At 39.7% G+C, this 23,939-nt stretch overlaps 1 protein-coding gene across 3 annotated transcripts in view; it reads right to left on the reverse strand.

Moving 5' to 3' along the window:
* Positions 1–5,146: 5,146 nt before the first annotated feature.
* MOSPD2 (motile sperm domain containing 2) overlaps positions 5,147–23,939 on the reverse strand; it is a 45,748-nt gene continuing 26,955 nt past the window's right edge. For 2 of the 3 annotated variants that reach the window (XM_066249298.1, XM_066249301.1), the window contains exons 7-15: positions 23,129–23,167; positions 18,293–18,417; positions 15,273–15,449; positions 14,265–14,377; positions 12,108–12,204; positions 11,152–11,248; positions 10,709–10,838; positions 8,240–8,342; positions 5,147–7,674 (exon numbers count right to left, since the gene is read on the reverse strand). In XM_066249298.1, coding sequence (XP_066105395.1) covers positions 7,537–7,674; positions 8,240–8,342; positions 10,709–10,838; positions 11,152–11,248; positions 12,108–12,204; positions 14,265–14,377; positions 15,273–15,449; positions 18,293–18,417; positions 23,129–23,167 — 1,019 coding nt within the window. In that variant the 3' untranslated portion in view covers positions 5,147–7,536. The remainder of the gene's footprint in view (positions 7,675–8,239; positions 8,343–10,708; positions 10,839–11,151; positions 11,249–12,107; positions 12,205–14,264; positions 14,378–15,272; positions 15,450–18,292; positions 18,418–23,128; positions 23,168–23,939) is intronic. The other variant, XM_066249300.1, reaches the window with a different exon arrangement.

The following is a 23,939-nucleotide window of genomic DNA, read 5'->3' on the forward strand; positions in this document are numbered from 1 at the left end:
AGCTCACTTATATTTGGCTCTCAATCTTAGAATCAACAGGGCCTGCTCTACTGAGTGTATGTAGAAGAGTTAATATGAACGTTTTTCTTTCATTCTCAATTCTCTTATGCCTCTTAAGAGAATCTTGCTGATGGCGATTCCAGTTTTAAAGACACAGTACATATATTTATTGTACTACATGACACCCTCCCCCAAAATATAAATTAAATACTTTATCTGGTCTCACAATTAAAGTTTGAACACTCCAAGCATGGATTGCTATGTCTATCTCTGTTGAGGCATCTTTTAGAGGAAATTTTAGGAAAATTCTCAACGTATTCAATGCTGCCCTAAGCACTAACTTTAGAATGTTACTTCTCTGTAAGAGAACATAACTCTACTTTCAGTGACTAAGATCTTACATAGTTTAAAAGATCCCAGAGCAGTAAATACTGGATTTGAAAGGAAGCTTTTTCTTTTTTACATCAGTTTCCTTTAACCTTTCCTTTTTAGCAACTTAGCCATCAGCCACATTAAAAAAATTAAAATTAGTAGACTGTGTCACATATTGCCCCTAATAATAACCTCCTCCCTCTTTGCTCTGCTAAAAGGAAGTAGCTGGTGTCACAGAGAATACCGAACAAGTTCCCAAAACGCATTTTTACTTAGTTTCGGACTGAGAAGAGTGATTTTCTCATTAAGCCGAGTTGCTCAAGCACATTTGCCTGTTAGTGGGCGAAAGCGGTACAGGGCAAATGGAACTGCAAATAGTCAGGTCTCCTGCACAGAATGCATCTGTGTGGTAGCATTTCAGAGGAGGCTTGATGCAGAAAAGTTAGAGGAGTTCTGGAGAGGGAAAGACAGACGACTCTTCTTTGTTCAAGTTCCAGGTCGAGCAACAGGGAACAGGCATACTACTCGGTGTTTGGAAGCTTCTTGCAGCTCGAAACAAGAATATGAATCTGAATTTGTGAGGCAATAGTAAGTCCGTGAAGGACAGTTTGGGATGGCTTTCAAAAACGAGGAGGTTTGTGATGCACATACGTATACCCAGAACTATAGAATTGGACGTTTCAGGGGACTTTCTCGAGTAGCAGAACTCAAGGCGCTGGCATTTGGCCCACAGCACATCAGACACTAGAAATGCTGGGTTCACCACACAAGTATCTGCCAGAACTTTTTTCCTTTCTCCAAGTTTAAATTGTTTTGCGTAGCTACCTTCACAGAGTATATTTATGTCCCCTAAAACTAATTTAAATAAAGTAGCTGAAATGAATGGATTATTGCAAAAGAAAAGGGAAAGTTAAAAAAATGTACCATTTTTCACTAGAACTTTGTTTACAAAAGCACATAATTACTGGAAGTCCCCTTGGCCCGAGCACATTAATTTATTGTGAGAATGCTTCTGAAGGTATTTTTATGATTAAATAAATGTTTAAAATAGTGGTGACATACTTTCCCTTAATAGTTTATTTATAAAAATTTGAATACTTGGGCACACTGAGCTATGAGACTAAAACAAGCCAATTGCAGTAGAGACATAGTGTCTCCCATGCCTGTCATTTGGTGCTTAGCAGAGATGTTCTGGTCTATTTCCTTTCATGTGGAAGACATTTGTGAATTCCAAGCAGGAAACTAGACTTGGTAAGGTTGGGGGTCAGCACTCTGACCCTCTGTTTCCTGGTCTGTAAAATGGAGGAAATAGGGTAGGTGCACCCAATATCTGATCTACCCCTCTCCTCGAGTGGGGTACAGGACTACTACATGTTATGGGATAGCACTCCCATGGTTTAGGTTAGCTTATACAGAAGAACTGATATTGCAATATAATTAAGGTTCCTAATCACTTACCTTTGAGTTAATCAGAAAGAGGATTGGTCTGTGTGGGCCTGACCCAATCAAGGAAGCCTTTAAACAGAATGGGGCCCTTCCTGAAAGAAGAGATTTAAAGTGGGAACAGCCATGTTGTGAACTGGTATGGAAGAGTCCACACAGAAAAGGCTGGGAGTGGCCCTTAGGAGCTGAGAGCAGTCCCTGGCTGCTAGCCAGCACGCAATCGAGGGCCTAAGTGCGATAGCCACAGGAAAGCGCTCCGCCAACAGCCTGCAAGCACTTGGCTGCGATCTTTCTCCAGCTGAGCCTCCAGGGAGGATGCAGTTGGCTGACAGCTTGATTCCAGTCTTGTGAGACCTTGGGCAGAAAACCCAGACATGCTGTGCTGGGCTCAAGCCACACAACTTGTCATCTGTGTTGTTTTAATATGCCAAATTTGCATTAGTTTGTTACAAGGCAATAGAAAACTTATATGCTCTGATTTTATTAAATTCATGACTCCTTGAGATCGCTAGACTTATGACTGAGACAATTAGTAGCAACACACCCTACTATATGTCATTCTGTGGTGATGGATAAACCTCTCAGAAGGTGGATGCTGCACATCCAATTCCCCGAGGTAAACAGTACATTAACCTGTATGGTACAAACCTTTTCCAAAGTAAGGTCAGTTAGTAGCTTAGAATACCAAGAAACTTCCTTAGCCAGCCAAGGATCTGGCGTGAATATTGTATTTTGTCATCTCTGCATCTTGTCAAGCTTAGGGGTGCCAACCCCTCACAGAGTTGAAAATTTGTATATATCCTGCTCACAAAAATCAGAGGATATTTTATAGCTTCCTATTCATTTTGAAATATCCCCTAATTTTTGTGAGCAGTGTAATTTTTACTCCTCCAGAACTTAGCTACTAATAGCCTGCTATTCCCTAGAAGCCTCAGAGATGACATTAATAGTTGATTAATATATGTTTTGTGTTATATGTATTATATGCCGTATACTTACAATAAAGTAAGCTGGAGGAAACAAAATGTTAAGAAAATCGTAAGAAAAAACACATAGGAGAAAAAACAATAGTATTGATTGAAAAAAACCTCCATGTATGGGTGAACCTGTAGAGTTCAAACCTGTACTTGTCCAAGGCTCAGTTGTAATCTGTCTTCTCTTTTCTTCTGCTGTTTAGTGAAAGTGAAGCTCTCAGACCCGTTCTTTTAACACTTCAACCTGCAACTCAGATGTGGCAGGTCTGGTTGGTTGTAACAGATACGTATTGGAATTGGGCAACTTGTTCAACTCTTGGTTCTGGAACCAACTAGCTATGTTACCTTGAGAAAAATAATTAGTTCCCTTAATAATAAGAAATAATTGGATTCCTTGTTTGTAAAGCACAAGATCTTATGATGACTTCCCAGAGTTTGGAAGACAAGCCTGCACTGGCAGAGTCCCAAGGACACTCCAGCTCTCCCCAGAGAGATTTAAAAACGTTGACATATCGTGCTCCTGTATGTCAGGGACATGTTCTTCTATATTCCTGCCAGTTGAACCAACTGTCTCAAATATATATATTTGCATTTTTCCGAAGCTGGAAACGGGGAGGCAGTCAGACTCCTGCATGTGCCCGACCGGGATCCACCCGGCCTGCCCACCAGGGGGCGATGCTCTGCCCATCTGGGGCCATCCTAGCGCCTGAGGCAGAGGCCACAGAGCCATCCTCAGCGCCCGGGCCATCTTTGCTCCAACGGAGCCTCGGCTGCAGGAGGGGAAGAGAGAGACAGAGAGGAAGGAGAGGGGGAGGGGTGGAGAAGCAGATGGGCGCTTCTCCTGTGTGCCCTGGCCAGAAATAGAACCCAGGACTCCTGCACGCCAGGCCGATGCTCTACCACTGAGCCAACCAGCCAGGGCCTGTCTCAAATATTTTAATGTGTGGAAGAGTTAAGTCTTATTTTGCGTGGTTGGGGACATGATGACTAGTGTAGGGAAGGGGAGAAAATGTGTGGAGATTATGGGGGGTAATTTTATTCAGTGTAAGGACAAAATCATGAAGATGTGTAAAATCCTTTGATATTTTGATTGGATTGTTACAAATTTAAGGGGAAACGGTTATAGGATGCATCTGCAAGATCAATTCAGTGTATGTGATGTATTGGAAGGGGCAGGGGGCGCAGTAGTAGAAGGAAACCTCTGCCTGTCTTCCCAGACCGGAAGGGACTCTTCTCCACAGGAGTCAAGGCAGCCGAGTATCACTGGCCTTCTAGGTGTGGCCCTCAGCCTGGGGGCTAGAATAAGAGCGGGACGCCAAGAAGGCAAGGGTAGGAGTGCAAAGCAAGGAGACATTTGCAGAACGGACATTTGTCTTTGAATGAGGTGGCAATATTCAGGAAGAGCAACTCAAATGTGAAAACTTCTGGGAAGCTGGGAGGGAAGGAGGTGGAGGCGTCAGCAAAACAGGGCCAGCCTCGCAGAGCTGTATGTGCATTAGTCGGCCACTCGGGTCCCAGTAAGGAGGGCTATGATGATCAGACTCACTCAGGGAGCAGGAAACTGAAGCTTGAAGAGTCAATTAGTGTTCCTAAGTCACATAGGTAGCAAGTGACAGGCAGTCTCACTTCAGAGCCCTCTCCTACCCACCATCGCCTCAGCTGGGACAAATGGATTTCCATTTTGTCCCCTTGTGCCAGGGAGAGAAGGGCAGCCCTATGCCTCCGGGGCCCATGCGGTTCTGATGTCAGGGTACCTCCCATTAGGAAAGAAGATTGTGCAGCCACAGCAGCTGTGGCCCTTGTTACAAGGTTACCTTTGTCATTTTTTTTCTCTGCTGGTTTTCTATCTCTTCCTCTTTCTCTGTTTCGAAGATAGACCGGTTCTATTGTTTTATTTCTATGGAGCAGTAGTTGCCATTTGGGCATTGTGTCTTACGGTGGCAAGGGGACCACCCACCCCAATCCCAGGGCCTCTCCCCCCCACCACCACTCCCCAACCACAACCATGCCCACACCATGGGCTGCCATCCATGTGCCCCATGGCCAGCTGGGGCCGGTGTGGGGCATGGAGGGCAGCTCTGGTGACAGGTTTCACTGTGGAGCCCCCAGCCGTGACACTCCAATGCTAAGTCTGAGGAAAACCGAGCTCCAGTGACGGGCAGCCAGGCCTTGACCCAGGGGGAGGAAAGCGGACACACTAAGGACAGGGCACCAGATAACAGCTGCATCTTTGGAAGCTGGCAGGGCTGTCCTTATAAAAATGCAAAGCAGGACTAAAATAAATTGATGTGATCTTTAAAAGGTCACAGTGGCTTTAACATGGATTTTAAGGTGCTTTATCAATTAGAGACCAGAGATGTTTTCCTGATGATATTTATTTCATCAATGCAATTATTTTTCTAAAACATATTAAAATAGAAAACATGTTCTTTTGATCAGTTTATACAAAGAAAATACCAATATAGTAATAAAAATACTGAAAATATATGAAAAGCACCAGAACATTAGAGAAATTACACTGGCAACAATTCTAGGAATATATTTCTTTGCAATTATACAATAAAGTGCTATTAAATCCAGTCAAAATTAGTGGCAAGATATAAAAAGTGATGCTATTATTATGAAATTTGAGGCTAGGTTTACCAGCAATTGCATTTTTAGGCTACTTGCAGATCAAATCAATGATATCTCAATTAATGTTTTCATGTAAAAATCTATTCATTTCTATCCTCATGAAAAACGTCTAAATCTATATGTTGATTCTTGGTAATTTGGTCATGAGAAAGTAATGATATGATTCAAAATAAAATAATTATAGAGTACCAAAAGTAATCATACAAATGTGATTAAATAAAATCAGATGAAGACAATAAAATCAAGTGTAAATATAGTGATTAACCAAGACAAGTACAAAAGCCTTTGATTTTATAGTCAATTTTTAGTAATTTTGCTTAGTCACACTGAACAGGCACACAGATGTTAACAAGATATGTTATTAAATTCAATGACCAGACATTAGGAAGAACATTTTGGTGAGTCAATGTAATTTTTCTATGAAACATTAAAGGGACACTGTTAGGACAATATGTTTCCAATTTTGACTAATTATTTCCTCACTTATTTGCTGAGGAACAAAGAAACGTACATTTTGGGATCAGATGATTCTAAAGCCAGGAATCTAACGTACAAGGGAAAAGCGCTGTGCACAAACACAGGGGTGCTCTGCATAGTACTTAGGGTGGACTGCAGTCACTTTTCCGGCTCGAGCTGGCAAACTGAAACAGAAAAACCCAAATTAAGACAAAGTAGCAGACCAGTGTCCTTTTAAGGTTTTATTTCGTAGGCCAGTTCTTTAGGGATGGTGTTCTACGGTTCTTCATAACTCAGTTTTGGAATCATCAACTTCTCCAGATGAAAGCCATTAACACTACACTTCAGAATAATTAAAATAATCTGCAAACATGGCTCAATCAAAACTAAACACTTATTCTATAGGCAGACTACTTTTTCTTTCCTATAAAGTAAATTTACACGAACCAGCATGGACTGAAAGCTGGTCATGTTCACGAGAACAAAGTAATTCAGTGGCTCTGCTCTTGCAAGGTGTCTCTTCAGGAGTCGAGGAACCGTCCTGGGTACCAACTGTGACAAAGGCAGATCATCGGGCAAGTCACTTAGCCCTGGTCTGAAGGTTTTACTGATGATCACCAGTTACGTGTTTCACTGTTAAATGGAGAACACCTGAATTTTGATTTTTCTTTTTTTTTCACCCTTACAGATACTTGTCTTTTATCAAGTTCCCTTTCCAAGGCTGACTTTAACAAGGAATTGCATTGTAAACGAATTATATTGCTATGCACCTCAAAAACAAACTTTTCAAAAACTGTATGTAATTACTTCCATTTCAGAGGGTGAAGATGGTGTGACAGAGATGATCAGGCCTTAATAATAAATGACGCGATGGGTCAGGGTCCAGCCATAGTGTACAACGTGAAACAGCATAAAAAAGAGGGAAAAGTGAACCGAAAAGATCTTTCCCTCTGGAGACACAAACGGAATTCAAAGAACATCCAACCGAACTCAGTTTTCCAAATTCTACCTAAATGAGAGTGTTTATCTAAAAGTCCTAGATTAATAAAAGGCAGGCAGTTAAGGAAGACAGATTATGAAATAAAGGCGGAAGGCAGTTTGGCATTAAATAGTTTTACATTCCAAAAGAATATTGACTAGCATCTGGAAGTAATTCTCAAAATTCCAAAGTCATGATTACAGAAATTACTCTGCATATTACACCCCAATATACATGTTCCATATATACAGTATAGAAAAGCTAGTAAGTTGGCCCAACTATAATAATCATGTCATAAAAAAGAAGATTACATTTTTTGGCTGCAACAAAGCATGTTATACTTTTCAGTTTTGCTAATATATAATACACATCATAAAACTTAAGCTTTAAACGTATTTGGATCAGAAGGAAAAATATAAGTTATATCTAAACTATTCATTTACACAACAGATATGCCTTTACTTCTTTTACTAACTAGCTATACGCTCATCAATTTCTTCAGTGTTTCTTTAGTCTAGAGTTTATTTTGAAGACATGGATCTGTTCCCCTGTATATGTTGCATATTTTCTTTTAGGAAGCACAGATGTGTGACACTGTTAGTAGAATGGTGGAGAAGTTCTGGGTCCTTTTCCAACTAATGGGTGAAAGGGCCAGGTGTCCTCCCGAGCACCGCCTCTTTAGCTGTACGACACATAGAAGAAAGAGACGACAAGAGCAAGCGACAGCACTGTTAAGGAAAGCAACAGCTGCTGGAACCAGATACAGCGCTGAACTTGGTCTTCCAGCTTCCTATTGCTCTCTATTAAACGATTGAGCTAAACGGGGAAAAAAGGATGAAAGACTTGTATCAATCAAACTGTGCACTGACCACGTGGATGACAAACAGGAATATTAGGAATCCCAACACTGACAGGATGGGGTCCCTCTACTCTGAGAGGCTGGTAGCTGGCAATGCAACGAGGCATTAGATACAGACATGCATCTGCTTCCTCTCGTTTGGAAAGGAGCAAAGCAACCTCTTCCTGGAAGGATGGAAACCAGCTACTTAGAAAGAGAGCCCTTCACCCTCTGTCTTTCTTTTAAACTTCAATGTGCTACATGGGACCTTTTCCACGAGCCTGAATTCTTTATTTCCCCAAGCGCCATGCGCTTTGCAACACGGTTCCTAGTTCAGATTAAAATGGCCAGAGCTTTAGAAAAGTAGTAGATCCCCCAAAATGACTGGCAGCTTACCACTTCTGATTTTGCTTCGCTTCACAAAGAAAAGAGCATTTCTGCCGTGTCTATGCCAAAGGTTTTCCTGATGTCAGTTGGGAAAACTGGATTTCTAATGTTCATGAACATTAACACCACTGTTTTAGTTAGGGAACCAGCACTTACTTGTAGACACATATCTTCACTGGTTTTATCTGACACGTTAAAGGCACCGTCTTTTAATGTAAGAGTGGTTGGTTTGCTGCTCTGAACAATATGGCATCTTAACCTAGGAAAATGCAAAGGAAATATAACTTCTTAAAATTTTTAATTTTTTTAAAAAGAAGTAAAATATAAAAAGAAAAAAGACCGCACAGAATTACATGCAATACAGGTGAAAATACTCATTCTTCTCCCCAGATTCACATATGGTAGCAGCGCCTTGTGTATTTATCTTTGAAGGGGACAGGATTTGGCATAAGTATTATATTATCTTGAGCTGATTTTTTTCAAAGAAACAGCAGACCATGTAAAAGCTCTGAAAACCAAGTTGCCCTTTTGTAAGAGTTACTTTTATAAAGGAAACCTGCGATTGTAAGAGTGTCTCCCTCTATACCAGCGTGAAGAGGTGACTGAGTCTCTAGGAACTCTTACATGGAGAAGGCACTGACCTCATTCTATGTGACAGCCTGACCCTTGTTTACTGCTTTTCATGGTACCCTCCCATAACTGCCTCCTTCACTCCAACATCAGCTTTTGGGCCATTTGGGGGAGTTTTTACTGTTTTCTGATTCCCTCCCATGCATAAAGGAGGATATACATGTTATTATAGTCCGTTTGTTTTTCTCCCGGTTATCTGTCTTTGACTAGGGGTTGGAGGGAGTTTCAGGTAAGAACCTCGAAGGGGAAAGCAAAATGATATTTCCTTCCCTACAGTTTGGTGACCTACTGTGCGACCTGCTGAGACATACTAGCTTGGGGGCCTGCAGATTGGACCCTGGAAAACAGCGGGAGCTGGAGAAGGTAAGAATTCTTATCCAAGGCAGTTCTCCCGTATCTCACTATAGTGACAGGCTAACAGGGAAAGGTCTCTGTCCCTTCCTTTCCAATTTTCAATTAGAAGTCCTTGTGTGAACTAGTTCCCTGGGTCAAGTGATTTGCGTAGATTTTTGTTCAGTACTCCTGTTTTCTAGTGACCCTTTCTCCTCCCAGAGATGGTCAGTTTTCTTTTGCGTCATCTGTCATAAGGAGAACTGTTAGGCCCACTGAAGTTCTCCTTTTGTCCTGTTCTGTGTCTTGAGAGCTTGGCTCTGTGACCAGTTAGAACATTCTCGATGAAGAGATGCATACACCTGGCAACCAGCCGAACAGGCTTGGGGATCCGAGACACAAAGTAACAAGCAGCATTCTCTTTATCCAACTGAGCCAGTTCCCACGGGAGCACCTGTTTGTTAAAAGGAGCCTTTGTTGTCCCGTAAGTCCTGGAAAAGTCCCACGCCAGTAGCACCCACCTACCGTCACAGATGAGCAGGTCTGGGACTCAGAGCATCTCACATTCTTGCGGGAACCCAGAATGTGGGTCTTACTGTAGCACGTTTTCCACCTGAGACAATGGAGGCTTTTGCTTTCTCATCCTAACTCTGGGAGTAAACTTTTTGATCTTGTGATTTTCTGAACCCTCCTTTGGGAGACAGCTTGTGTCCATGATCAAGCCATAAAAAGGCCTGTTTTGAGTAGCTCTTGAGATTAACAAAAGATCCTACTCATCAGTGGCCAGGCAATAGATCCTCTGAATTGGAAAACCTTCTATGTTTGACAAACTTGTTAGAGAGCTCTCATCCTAAACAAGCATCTTATTGGTATCTATGGAAAGACCAAATTGAAAGGAGGACACAAAGGAGTATGAGCCCAGGCCCTAGCCTTAGGGACTTCCTTAGCAAGATGAAATGACAAGGCTTTTATTTAGATCAGGTAAGAGGCAGGGAGGCGAAGAGATGACTCTCACATGAGCCCCGAATGGGATCCAACTGGCAGCCCCCACCTGGGGCTGATGTCCTGCCCACCTGGGGCCATTGCTCTGTTGCTCGGCAATGGAGCCATGCTCAGCCAAAGGCCAACTTGCTCATTTGAGCCATGGCTGAAGGAGGGGAAGGGGGGAGGGGTGGAGAAGCAGATGGTCATTTCTTCTATGTGCCCTGACTGGGAATCGAACCTGGGACTTCCACACGCTGGGCTGATGCTGTACCACTGAGCCAACTGGCCAGGGCCTATAAGGCTTTTTTTTAACCTTCACTTCAGAGGATAGCTACCAAATTTAGAGAAGAGTTAAAAAAATCAGTGGTCATTCAGTCCCTACTCACAGGGACCTTGACCGGCTGCTCAGTCATATTCTCCCCACCCATGATTATACTGTAGTATAATCAGACAAGATCTGTTCGTTTGACACATCCAGATTCTTGACTGGCCTGAAAGTACACGTCTGCTATTAGCAACCATCTTGAGAAAGTCCAGGTCTTGTTCACCTGGGCACCCCACGGCCTCTCAGAGCTCAGGGCCCACCCTGGCAGCCTCCGTGTCTGCCAAAGTCAACCCCATGCAGGCATGGGTTCTTTCTGATCCCGCCCACACCCGAGCGCCTGCGAGTCAAGAGCAGACCTGTGTTCCATCACTTTGTTTCTGGGAACTTCTCTCCAGAACTGAGTCAGCTCTGCTGGGCCCGTGCCAGACGACTGTTCCATTTCTGCAGCCATGATCAGAAACCGGTCCTGGGCAGAGACTGTTAGACCTGCATCCGAAAGGGCAACTCGTTATATAAACAGAAATGTTTGCAGAGGATCAGCTATGTAGCTTAAGGCATTATTCTAGAAAAAAATTAAGATAAGGCTACGAAACTACCATACAAAAAGAAACAGTTCTAAAAATGACTTCTTTTTTGAAATACAATTTCAACTGGCATCAGTTTAAACAATTTTACTCGTTATAAAACAATTACAAATTATTTAATGCTGGGAAGGACTTGGAAGACCCATTTGCCTATATCATTTTACAAGTGGAAAGACAGATGCCTCCAAGGCCATGGCTATCACATGACAACTTACCCCCATGGGGAGACACAAATATATCAACCGATGCACCAGGGTCACAGCTGCTGTTGCTAGGCTTGACTCTGTATTTCTCTGGAGCGGTTGTTCTCACCTGTTTATAAACACAATAGTCACATAATAACCTTTATGCTTTTTGGAGGGAAACGGCTTAAAAAGGACTTTTAACAAAATCAGCAGTTAATAATCAATTTGGTGATTATGCATAGAATGTACCTTTCCCCACTACTAGGAAAAAAGGAACTCAAGCTATTTAAAAACTATTTACTCATCTTTTAAGTCCAATTGTCACTTAGCCTTCCTCTTAAATAAAATGACTCCTCCACTTGTTAAATATTTATTATCTGCCAATTACCTGAAATTTAATAACACATTCAAAAATCTAAATGCACATGTTACAAGTGTTCAGAAATTAAAAAAAAAAAAAGCAGATAAAGGATAACCAGACATCTTAGTGGTTCAAGTTAAGTTAAATAGATGATTTAAGGAAGTAATACCTACAATATGGGGTGGTGGTGGACTCAGTCTTTTTACACTTAATGCTCAGTATCAGCTTAATATCCAGTAAAAACTAGTACTCCTAAATATACCACACTGGGTGGAAAACACACATTTGACTTTATAGTTTTATTTCTTCACTGTTATTAAGAATTATTTATATTACCAAGGGTGATTTTCCTTGGATTTTTTTATTTACAACAAATGTTAAAGTCTAGGGTTAATTTGGGCATTAGCCTATATCACTGCAAATAAAGACTGAAATACAGATCCCGGGAAAAACTGGCTATGCCACTTGGTCAGAACTGGAAGCCAGGATAACATGCCTACAAAGATCACCAATAAAACCACTGAGCAAGATCAAAATGATCCATTTTTTTCAATTAAAATACGTCTAAAATCACTTCCCGTGTGAAATTTTCATACATAATGTATCCTCCCTTACAGAAATTTACCTTAAATGCCACTATGTTTTTAGTTACATTTGTCAAAACTATTAAAGTTTTCTTCTCTCCAGAGTCTGTACTTCCAAAATACAGTTCTTCCGCTGGGCTAAGTGATGACAAAAACATAAGGCATTTGTATTACTCAGAATAAATGACAATCTAATCTAGCTTAAAGAACAACATTTGGTTAATATTTTATGCTTATTTGTATAAAGAGATCTTATCCAAAAAAGAGAAGATTACAGAATAATTACCTAATATATTTTTTATTTTAATGTTACTGATTCAATACATTCTATTTAAGAAGTCTTATGGTTTCCCCAAGATCAAAAGCAAAACGGGAAGGAACAGAGGGAGAGAACGAGGAAGATTCCGAATTAGTCCTATATTCAGCTTCAACTTAAGGTGCACTTCCTTAAGCTCTTCCGAAGGTTACAGGTAACAGTTGAAGCAAAGGTGGAACTGCTGTCTCAACCTCCTCTAATTACAAACAGATTCGAGCGGGGCATGTTTTTATACCAGCAGAGAAGAGCATGACTTCAAAGAAAGATCATTAGACATATATTCAAGCAACAGAATCATTTCTTACTAATAAAGGCTTTTTTTCTATTTAATAAGGAAGAAGAAAAATAAGCACAAATAAAAGTGGGGTGAGAGGTGCAGAAAGATATTGTCAAACTGTGAAATAAATCAAAGAGCCTCAAAATGCAGATTTTACTATTCCTGGCCACTGTAAGGCCTGTGACCTAATATGAAAACAAACGACTTCAGCAAAGTCTGTGTAGTTGAGTTACATTGGCCAATTTGCAGCAGGTGCCTCCAGACAATGGGAAGGAGCATGTTTCTGTTTCAGATAAAAGGTAACTCTTTAAATAGATTCATGTTATAGCAGGAATGTCTTCATATCAGAGATGTTTATTTATCTAGAGAACATAGGATTTTAAGGAAGCGCTCTCCCAGTAGGGCCTGGCCCCGCTTTGCACAAGACTGTAAGCGAGCAGGGTTGCCAGCTTCCTCTCCGGACTCAGTCTGAACCGTGCCACAGAAAGACAGGGCGGCGTTGGGTCTCAGGCTGCTCTCGGTCGCCAGCCCAGGCCTCCGAGCAGCTCTGGGGAGGCCGATGCGCGCTGGTCCGCAGGCACACGTGGGAGTGCCGTGCTCTATCTGGGCAGAGGCAGGGAATGGCTTTCTCCCTCCCAAGCTCTTCCAGATGTCCCTTGATATTTATAAGCCAGGACTACGCTTCTGGCAGGCGTCCAGTGAAAAACAGAGTGCCTAACTTCTACACCAGTAGAGGGAAAAAGTGGGAAACAAACTCCAAAATGGGAAAATAGCGAAGAAAAACGAGGGAAAACAGAACATGGACATGCATTTCTGTTTCTCTCTCTCTTCCCCCCCCTCCCCCAGACAGGACAAATCCAAATATAACAGTGATCACAATATGTGTAAACAAACTGATCTTGTCAATTAGAAACTCTCAGATTCAATTCTAAAAACTCTGGCTGTATTCGTCAGAAGAGCCATACAACGTACCGAAAAAGTTTACATGTACAGGTTCTAAGTAAAGAGAAAGAAAATATCTTCAGTCATCACTAAAGAAAGATAGGCTAGCAATATGAATATAAGGCTAACTAGATTTACCAACCGAAACCGTCATTAGTGAGAAAAAGGTCTTTACATAATGACAAAGAAACAATTCTGAATTGTTCGAATTGCATAACCTGGACACAAAAATAGAGATGGGCTGAAATTTGGCTTTAGTGAAAAACCTACTTTTCTGGTTCAGCTTTAGCTTTTGGAAGGTCAAACTGATAAACACCTACATTTCAATGCTGTTTCTGGCATCTTTGAACTTGTGCAAGTCTAACAGGACCAGTAAAATGAGAAAAATACCTGTCATTCAGATTTACTCTTAATATATGACTATTCACTTTTACTACCTGATATGATATGAGAGCCCTTTAAACATACCCAATGGGATAAGTAACAAAAACACAGCTAAAAATAGGCACTATGTCTAAAAACCAAGGTGAGTCTTCAGATAACCCTTAATTTTGTATTTCTCCAGTTTCCTAAACAGTATAGAAGTTTTCTTACTTTGCAGTTCCCTCAAGATGATCAAAATATGTTATGAAAGCATAGCTAATAAAAACCTTCCACTATTACCTGATGTGTAATAAAGGCCCCTTAAACACACTCAGCGGTTTCTTGAAAGCTTTCAACTTGGAATCAACTTTTTCATTTTCTTCTGTTTTGCAAGTAGACTCGGTTAGGCTAGTCTACAGACAAAACAAATGTGAAGAAAGAAAAGATAAATTTAGTTTCATGCTCGACAGTGGGCAGGTCATTATGTCATCAAGTAAACATTATATTGATTAGCTATGAACTTAGCTTTATTATATCTAAATTGTATATTTAATTTATTAATGCTACATTAACATATAATTGAGTGGCCTACTGTAAATGTCACTAGAAAATATAACATAGTTCTTCCCTTAAGAGTCTTTGTTTTTAATGTTTTTTTTTCTTTAAGTGAGCGGAGGAGAGATAGAGAGACAGACCCTCGCATGTGCCCCCACTGGGATCCACCCAGCAACCCTGTTTGGGGTTGATGCTCACTCGAATCAACTGAGCTATCCTCACTCAGCGCCTGGGGTTGATGCTGGAACCAATCAAGCCACTGGCTGCGAGAGAAGAGGGAGAGGGACAGGGAGAAAAACAGATGGTCGCTTCTCATGTGTGCTCTGACCAGGGATCTAACCTGGGGCGTCCACATGCTAGGCTGACACTCTACCTACTGAGCAAACTGGCCAGGGCCGAGAGTCTTCAAATGTGTTATAAATTATAATGTATCTATCAAGCCCCTGATTACAAGACGACAGGTAAATGCTTTTCAAAATATGAAACAAAGAGAGGCAATGGATCAAAGTAAAGTTCTAATTACTTTTACTTCAGATAAATAAAAATATTTGGGCTAAAACAATTCCTTCCAGGTTCATTTTGCCAATTTTTATACAAAAGTAGGAACCAGCCCCACCCTTCTTTCTCTTTACATACACAGATGTAGAAAGACAGAAAGGTGAGTGAATGACCCAAAACCACAGAGCAAGCTACTAGTATAACTGGGGCTAGGCCACAGCTTTTGACTTAACTTCATTTTATTCTTAAAATTACCTTTTTCAGAAGTGCTGTTTGTTCTTCATTAGAAATTGTTTCCAAGGTTTCTTTGCCCTCACTTTCCGTATCTTCCCTGCTTGAAGCTTCGTCCTCGCTGGCTACAGACCCGTTTTCACACAACGGCGTCTGGAAGTCGTCGTCCACTAGTGGCGGATAGCTATACTTGAAAGGGTCCTAGAAGAAAAGAATTTTTGATCAGCCTGCTAAAGGGTGGGTAGAAAAAGAGTTCTCTTAGTGAAGTTGAAATCCATTCCTCTGGCCAAGGAAACAGACTGAATTAGACAGTGAAATGAAAAACAAACCGGGAAGGGAAAATGTAATCAGTGGGGTGGGACCACTGGTCAGCCATCTGTGAAACAACCATGCTGCATCTTTAGACCAAAAGGAATTTTAAATGAATGAAAGCTTTTAAGTGTGTCTGCAAGTGTGTGTATGTATTTTTTTAAACTATATAAGCTCCAGAGCAAAACACAGAATGACTAAAAAACTGACACCACCAGGGATAGCCTTTTAAGCATAGCACCGAACCTAGAAGGTATGCAAATACTGAGAAAAATTGAGCATAGGAAAATGAAAATAAAATTTAAAAGGCCAGAACAAAGAATAAAGGAATAATACAGTTCCTAGGATAACAATGAAAACTGCCTTTTAAGTCATTAAAAGAAGTTCAGCATCACACGTAGAGTAAAATAAATGCAAATTAAAAGTATAATGTTTTTCACAAGAATGGCAAAAATGAGAATGTGTGGTGTTGGCAAGAATGTGGTTGCAGCATTCTCACACATTATTGGTAAACGGGCACATTTCTTTAGAGGCAGATTGGCAAAGCTATCAAAACTGAATACTGCCTGACCAGGCGGTGGTGCAGTGGATAGAGCGTCGGACTGGGATGCAGAAGACCCAGGTTTGAGACCCCGAGGTCGCCAGCTTGAGCGTGGGCTCAACTGGTTTGAGCAAAAGCCCACCAGCTTGGACCCAGGGTCGCTGCCTCCAGCAAGGGGTTACTCGGTCTGCTGAAGGCCCGCGGTCAAGGCACATATGAGAAAGCAATCAATGAACAACTAAGGTGTTGCAATGCGCAATGAAAAACTAATGATTGATGCTTCTCATCTCTCCGTTCCTGTCTGTCTGTCCCTGTCTATCCCTCTCTCTGTCTCTGTAAACACACACACACACACACACACACACACACACACACACTGAACACTAAGTATACCCATGGACCTACGATTTCATTTCCAGGAGTTTGTCCTCTCCATATACTGCTGCAGCCATGTACTAAGAGTTATTTATAAGGATAGTCACGGCAGCACTGTTAGTATTGGCAAAAGGTTAGAAAATAAGTAATGTACCTTCAAAAGAGAACTGATTAGGTAAGTTATGCCATATCAACACAATGGAATGTCCTGCGGTGGTTTAATGAATCCACTAGATCTCTATGAATCAATATGGCGTAACCTGAAAAGAAATGGTGTGAGAAACCCCACAGTAGGATATATACGACATGTGCCCTTTACGTAAAACTGTAAAACGGACAGGTTATCTCCGGCAGGAGAGCAGCCCTGGAAGCACTGAGTGCCCCTGGGGAGTGGCAGTGAGCAATGATCGGCAGGGAGACGTGCTTTTCACTGCACTGGGATACTTTTCAGGCTTTCGTATTCTCTGCTGTTTTTAAACAAATCAGGTGTTTCTATTACCTTCTAAAAACAAAACAAAATTGTGAAGAAATAGTAGTCCTAATTACAATTTTGATGACAATCCTGAAGAAATATACCACTAACATCAGAGAAGGGAAATAAAATAACCCTTTATATCTCTAAAAATAAAAATAAATTTTACTAAATGCTATTAATTTTAAGGTACAACAATTCTATGGGCGAACTATAAAAAAATGACAGTCAATCAAATCACCATTTTAACTAAGGGTAGTACTCGAAATGAACCATACTAAGCGTTTTCTAGGTTAAAATATGAAATACCGTGTCTCAAAATAGAAAAACAGCAAACCTCAAATTAAAAATATTAGTTTAAGTTTTGTTTTTTTCAACGAAGAAAACAAAGAAGGGACACAGCAAAACTTTTCATCTTGCTATCCTCTTGTTCTGGCTGAACACAGTTTTGCCAGGATGGCAGCATACAAAGCGAATTATAAAAATCAAATATAAATATTATCCATCAAGCTAAACCAAAGCATACAGTTTAAGCATACCATAAGTCTCACAGTGTATAAATAAAGTCATTATCATAACACATATCATTGTTATACATATTAAGAAGTTAACACATAACTACTTACTCCTGGTCTCTTATTTGTAAGTAGTAAAATCATTTCTATAAAACCTTGATAGCGTATGTTATCTTTTAAATTAAAAAGACTTCAACAGTAAATAATTGGAAGCAAACTAAAGACACATCAAAAGGAAACTAAATACCTAATGGTTATTAATGAAATAATTTGTGGTTCATTTCTAGACACTGGAATACTATACAGCTAGGAATAAGAATAAGACAGCTTCTCAGATTTTGATTTGAAATAATCTCTAAGACATGGTATAAAGAAAAATGTAGGATGCACAATAATGTATAAATATACTACTTGTTTAAAAGAGATGAGAATTAAGACATATATATATACACTATTTTGCTTATACATACGTTACATATATACTATAGTTGCTTATACAGGCAATACAGATCCCTGGAAATAAATATAAGAAATGGAACTGGGGAGGGGAATGTAGTGATTGCGACAGCAGCGAAAAAACTTTTTACTGAACACTTGTTTCCCAATACTGAGTACTTTTTACTAAATATCTTGCCGTTTAGGACCATTTATGTATAGCAAGGTAACAAGTTGAAAACTTAAAAAAATGTAACACTACTTGCTATACTGGGGGATTTCTGATCTTTCTTTAGATGTTATGACATTGCTTTTCCTTTTCCCTTGAGGAAAGAAAACAGCCTAATGTGCCATGAGCCAGTCTTATTTTAGAAACAAGTTCAAGTACTATACTTACAGTTCCGCCCATGTGGGGAGGCAGGTACTCTGCGCTGACATAGTCTTGGACTTCATTTTTACTTGTAAACTTCAGCAAACTCACTGCTTCCGGACCAAGCCAGGATTTCACAATTTTGAAAGCAGCTGCAGAAAAAAGTCACTCTGTTAAATTCTTTTCATTCTCTTAGTTAATTTACTATAGGTGCTAACCCAGGTCTTCTGAAATTAGTTTGGGCTAAAATTTGTTAATATTTATTTTCCCATGGCATGATACTTAAGGTTCTCCAATTTCTACAGGTATTTACACTGTGACTGTCCCTTACAGGTTTCAAACATTCCATGAAAATTCAGGAGGATTAAATTATCCAAATGTTCTCTAATAAACTCATCAAGGTTTTGGCCTCTGCACAAATCTCTCAATGATCCCAACTAGTTAGATTTCCAGACACTGAAATAAACAGCATCGTGATTCAAGGAATAACTGCACAATAGAATGGGAAGACTCATTTGCCTTATGCTTCAGATAACCCCCCTGTAAGGCTGGTGGCAATGGCCAGGGCCGTATAGGCTCCCATTGGATTCGGGCAGACGGGAAAAGAACTGTGGAGCCTGAGGATGGTGGGCTGTTCTGTTTATCAGTCTTGTAATGGCAGACAATAAGCAGGCAGGTAAGACCACTTCTCTTTGTCTCTCAGGACTCACAAGCAAAACAGGCTGCAGGAAAAAACCCCTTTCCGGCAAACAATAGCAACAACTGGCCTGTGCCACTGGTGGCAGGCAGTCCACAATGTACAGTCTGCCGCCCCGAGGGCAAGCACCCGCAACCTTACATAGACTATCCACACTGCTGCTGCCCTATGTCCGTGCGCCAATCAGGCTAAGTGCAAGTGAGCAAGCCTAACACACTTGTTGGCCCAACACCCCCAGTCTGAAAAAGCTTCTGCAATGGGAAGCCAGGGAGAGAAGGAACAGCCCTCATTATACGGGTGTGAGCTGGACCCTGACTTCCACCCCAACCCTCAACTTCTCTGCCTTTCTCCCAAGCCCTGCAGTTTAGGTAACTGCGAGGAATTTACAGTCTGCAGGAATAAACTGTTATCCAACCCAGCTGTTTAATAATTATAATCTGTCCTGTCATGTCATTATAATTTACACTTGATTTTTTAAACCTTGTTTCCATCATGACATTATAAGCACACTTTAAAGAAATTAAAAGAGGAATACTGTATTAATTTGCAACAGCATCCATTAAAAATCAAGGAGTAAAACAGCACAATAAACGCTGAATACTAGTTCAAAAATTATTACTTTGGCTAATTAAGCCTAACATTTTTTTTACATAATATTTACATTTTTGCTAATTTCAATTTAAAAAGTCTGAGTTGACATGTTTGAAGTTATCCTACTTGAATATCTAAAGTGCTAAATCTGAGTTTAGAACAGTTTTATTGATATAATTTCCATTCCATGAAATGTACTCTTTTAAAGTATGCACATAAATGGTTTCAGTATATTCACAGTTGCAGAAGCATCACCTCGCTCTGGTTTTAGAACATGTGCATCACACCAAAAAGAAACCCTCAATTACCAGCAATCTCTCCTGTCTTCTCTTCTCCCATCCCATGGTAAACACTAATCTAGTTCTGTCTTTGTAGATTCGCCTATTCTGGACATTTCGTATAGTCATGCAATGTTTTTTCTCTACTTGTTTTGTTCAATCACTCCGACTGTTTTCAAGGTTCATCATGATACAGTATGTATTAGTATTTAATTCCTTTCTAATGGCTGAATATTGTTCCATTTCATGGATATATAGCATTTGTTTATCCGTTCATCAACTGACAAACATTTGGCTTGTTTGAACTTTGCACTACTATAAACAATGCTGCTGTGAACATCTGTGTACAAGTTTCTGTGTCAGCATGTTTTCATTTCTCTTGGATATACCTAGGAGTGGAACTGCTGGCTCATACAGTAATTTTATTTTATGTTTCCCTTTTTGAGGAACTGCCATTTTACATTCTCACCAGCAATGTATGAGGGTTCCAATTTTTCTACATTACTTGTCAACACTTGTTACTGTCTCTGATTACAGTCATCTAGTGGTTGTGAAGTACTATCTTATTTGGTTTTGACTTAATGATTATTATTGAGCATCTTGTCACATGTGCATCGACATTTGCATATCTTTGGAAAAATGTCTATTCATTTTCTTTCACCCTTTCTAATTGGGCTATATGTATTTTTACTGTTGCATTATAAGAGTTATTTATATATTCAGATGTAGGATTTTGTAGTCTCTTTTCAGATGTAGGATTTATAAATATTTTATTCCATTCGGAGAGTTGTCTTTTCACCTTGATGGTGTCCTTTGGAGCATAAAAGTTTTCAACTTTAATGAAGTCCAATGTATCTTTTTTTTGGTCACTTGTGCTTTATTGGTGTCATATCTAAGTAACTACTGCCTCATCTAAGGTAAAAAAGATTTACTCCTACGGTTTATTATAAGAGTTTAATAGTTTCAACTCTTACATTTGAGTTAATTTTTGTACTCAATGGTAGGTAGAGGTCCAACTTCATTCTTTTGAATGCAGATGTTCAGTTTTTCCAGTAGTATTTATTAAAGACTATTAGTTCTCCACTGAATTCTCTTGGTACCATTGTCAACAATCAGTTAACCATGAATGTTACAGCTTTTTTTTAGACTCTCAATTCTATTTTATTTACCTATATATCTATCCTTATGTCTGTACCACAATGTCTTAATTCCTATAGCTTTGTAGTAAGTTTTGAAATCAAGAAGGGTGAGTCCTCCAATTTCATTTTTTTCAAGATCATTTTTATTATTCTCTTGCATTTCCGTATTAATTTAAGGACAAGCTTATCAACTTCTGTAAAAAAGGCAGCTGGGATTTTGACAGGGGTTGCACTGAATATGTGGATCAATTCAGGAAGTACTGTGATCTTAACAATATTAGGTCTTTGTCCTTGAATAAGTGATGTCTGTTTACCTAGGTCTTGAATATCCTTCAGTGGTGTTTGGTAGTTTCCATTGTACAAGTCTTGGACTTCTTTTATTAATTTTCCTTCTAAGTATTTTATTCTTTGTGATGCTACTATAAATAGAATTATTTTCTTAATTTCATTTTGGGTGTATTCATTGCGAGTGTATGGTTTTGTGTATTGACTTTGTATTCTGCCACCTTGCTGAACTTGTTTATTACTTCTAGTACTTTTTCTTGTGTTTGTATTCCTTAAAATTTTGCATCTAGAATCTAGATGATGCCACCTGCAAATATATTAGCATTACTCCATGTTAGCTGTGGCTTTTCATAGATGTAGGTTTTACAAAGATGCTGTTGATCAGGCTGAGGGAGTTCTCTTCTGTGTAGCAAAGAATGAGGTTAATCAAAGAAAGATCAGGTCTTTACCTTCAGCTGCTGGGAGATAATAATCTTCACGCCTGACAGGAGTGTCTTTGTCTGGGGGCCTGAGGTCATACTGGAATACTATGACTGAGGGTGGGGGCTTGCATTACACAGTATCAGTAGCTCTCTGAAGAGACTGGAGACTGAGATAAACATTGTGGTAAATCAGTCTGGCCTATGGAATGAAACCCCGATAAAAACTCTGAACACTGCAGGTTGGATGATCTTCCCTGTTTGGCAATACTCCCCTAGTACTGCCACGTAATAATGCTGGAAAACCAACTTGCTCCGAATCTGGTACTTCCCTGGATTTCGCTCTATGTTTTCCTTCCCTTGGTTAATTTTCATCTGAATCCCTTCCCTGTAATAGGCTGTAAACCTGAGTGTAATACCTTTCAGTTTTTTCTGTAAGTCACTCTAGAAAACCTGAGTGAGAGTGGTTTTGGGAACCCCCTGAACTTAACAGTTGCTGTCAGAAGTGTCGGTAGTCCTGAGTGGACCACTGCAGTCCTCCTAACTACACAGCTGTCCCAACTATTTGTGTCCTCTCTCCCTACTTTCTGGAGTACATTTATCATGAGACTGTATTGATTTTCTCAAATGCTTTTTGTGTCTATTGAGATGATCATTTTTTTTCTTTTAGCCTAGTAATATGTTGGACATTGATTTTTCTTATGTTGAACCGACTTTGCATTCCTGAGAAAGTCCCACTTGTTCATGGTATGTAATCCTTTTTATGTTGCTAGATTCAGTTTGTTAGTACTGTTTGAGGGTTGGTCCGTCTATATGCATAAGGATGCTGGTCTGTACTTTTCCTGTGATGCTTGTTATTATTACTTGCTCATAAAATGAATTGAGAATGTTCCCTCTAATATTTTTTTGGAAGAGTTTACAAAGGATTGGTGTTGCTTTTTTTTTACATGTTTGGTAGAATTTGTCAGTGAAGTCATTTGGACCTGGGATTTTCTTTGTGAGAAATGTTTTGAATACTAGTGTATTTCAATAGTTTATAAAAATATTTTAATCAAAAAATATGACTGTCTAAGGACTATGTGACTACAGAGATTTGGAGTAAATTTCATATTCATCCTGCCTTCCTCCTCAACACCTGCAACCCATAAGAACACCTAGCCAAGGCCTGTGTTCTGTGAAAGACCCCATCTGTAGGTGACAAACTGAGGCTCTGACTATGGTTTCACCAGAATGGTTAAACATCCTGAGGCTGTTTTTAGAGAAGACTAGTGGGTGTCCCAAGGGAGTAGAAATTTAGCCCAGTTTGCTTCAGAACAGTCTGTGAATGTTCTGGTTCTAGTCTCTATACACCAAGCACAATATAAACATTTTTTAAACAACCATAGAAATATGGCTAAATTGGCAAAGAAAAGAGGAAATCAGATATTTTGTTTTAGAAAGTATAATACACTCACCATTCATTATCCAAGGCATATCAAAGATCACTATTTTTGCTGAAAGATAAAAAAAAAATTCACTGAATATGACTTAGTACCACTGTAGTAATATCACTTATACCTGACCTAGAAAAAACGATGATCTAAAAGTAAAAACAACAACAACAAAGAAAAGGGAGCTGGCTGACTCAGATCTAAGTCAGTGAAGGGTGAGTGGAGCTAGAACTACAGTTAACTTCCTGGGTGGTGACGAGCCCACCCAGGAGAACAGCTTGTGGGAAATAAGTAATGCACTAACTATGACTGTCCTTTGGCAAGTATCCTGTCCTTTTGTTTATTGTTTTCGTTGTTTCCAGAAAGGTACAAAGTAAAATACTTAAGTGGGTACATGGAGTCTGTGGATGTGGCATGTCCCATTACTGCTGAAGTCCACTGAACTTTAAAAACAATTTCAACGTGTAATTTATGGTTTCAAATATTATTTTCTAAAGATTAGATTGTAAAACCATTCTCACAGTTGCCCCCAACATTTTAATAAACCATCATGTTTCAAGAAACAAAAATTATTTCCACTTCTTAATATTATAAGCTCCAAGAACCCAATAAATCCAAAGTATACAGAAGTATTATTTGCATATTTAGATGAAGATATTAAACATCTCTATTAACAGTTGTGAGAAAGAGCCAGAAACCACAAAGGGGATTTTTGTTATCCAATTGATTCTTGTATTACAGAAGAATCAAAATGTAAGTTCATCCTTTGAGCAGAGAACCTCCTAGAATGATTAATGTAGGGCAGTAAAATACATGTAAAGAACAAGGTATCTGC

This window comes from Saccopteryx bilineata, chromosome X, assembly GCF_036850765.1.
Source record: "Saccopteryx bilineata isolate mSacBil1 chromosome X, mSacBil1_pri_phased_curated, whole genome shotgun sequence".
NCBI classification, from domain to species: Eukaryota; Metazoa; Chordata; class Mammalia; order Chiroptera; family Emballonuridae; genus Saccopteryx; species Saccopteryx bilineata.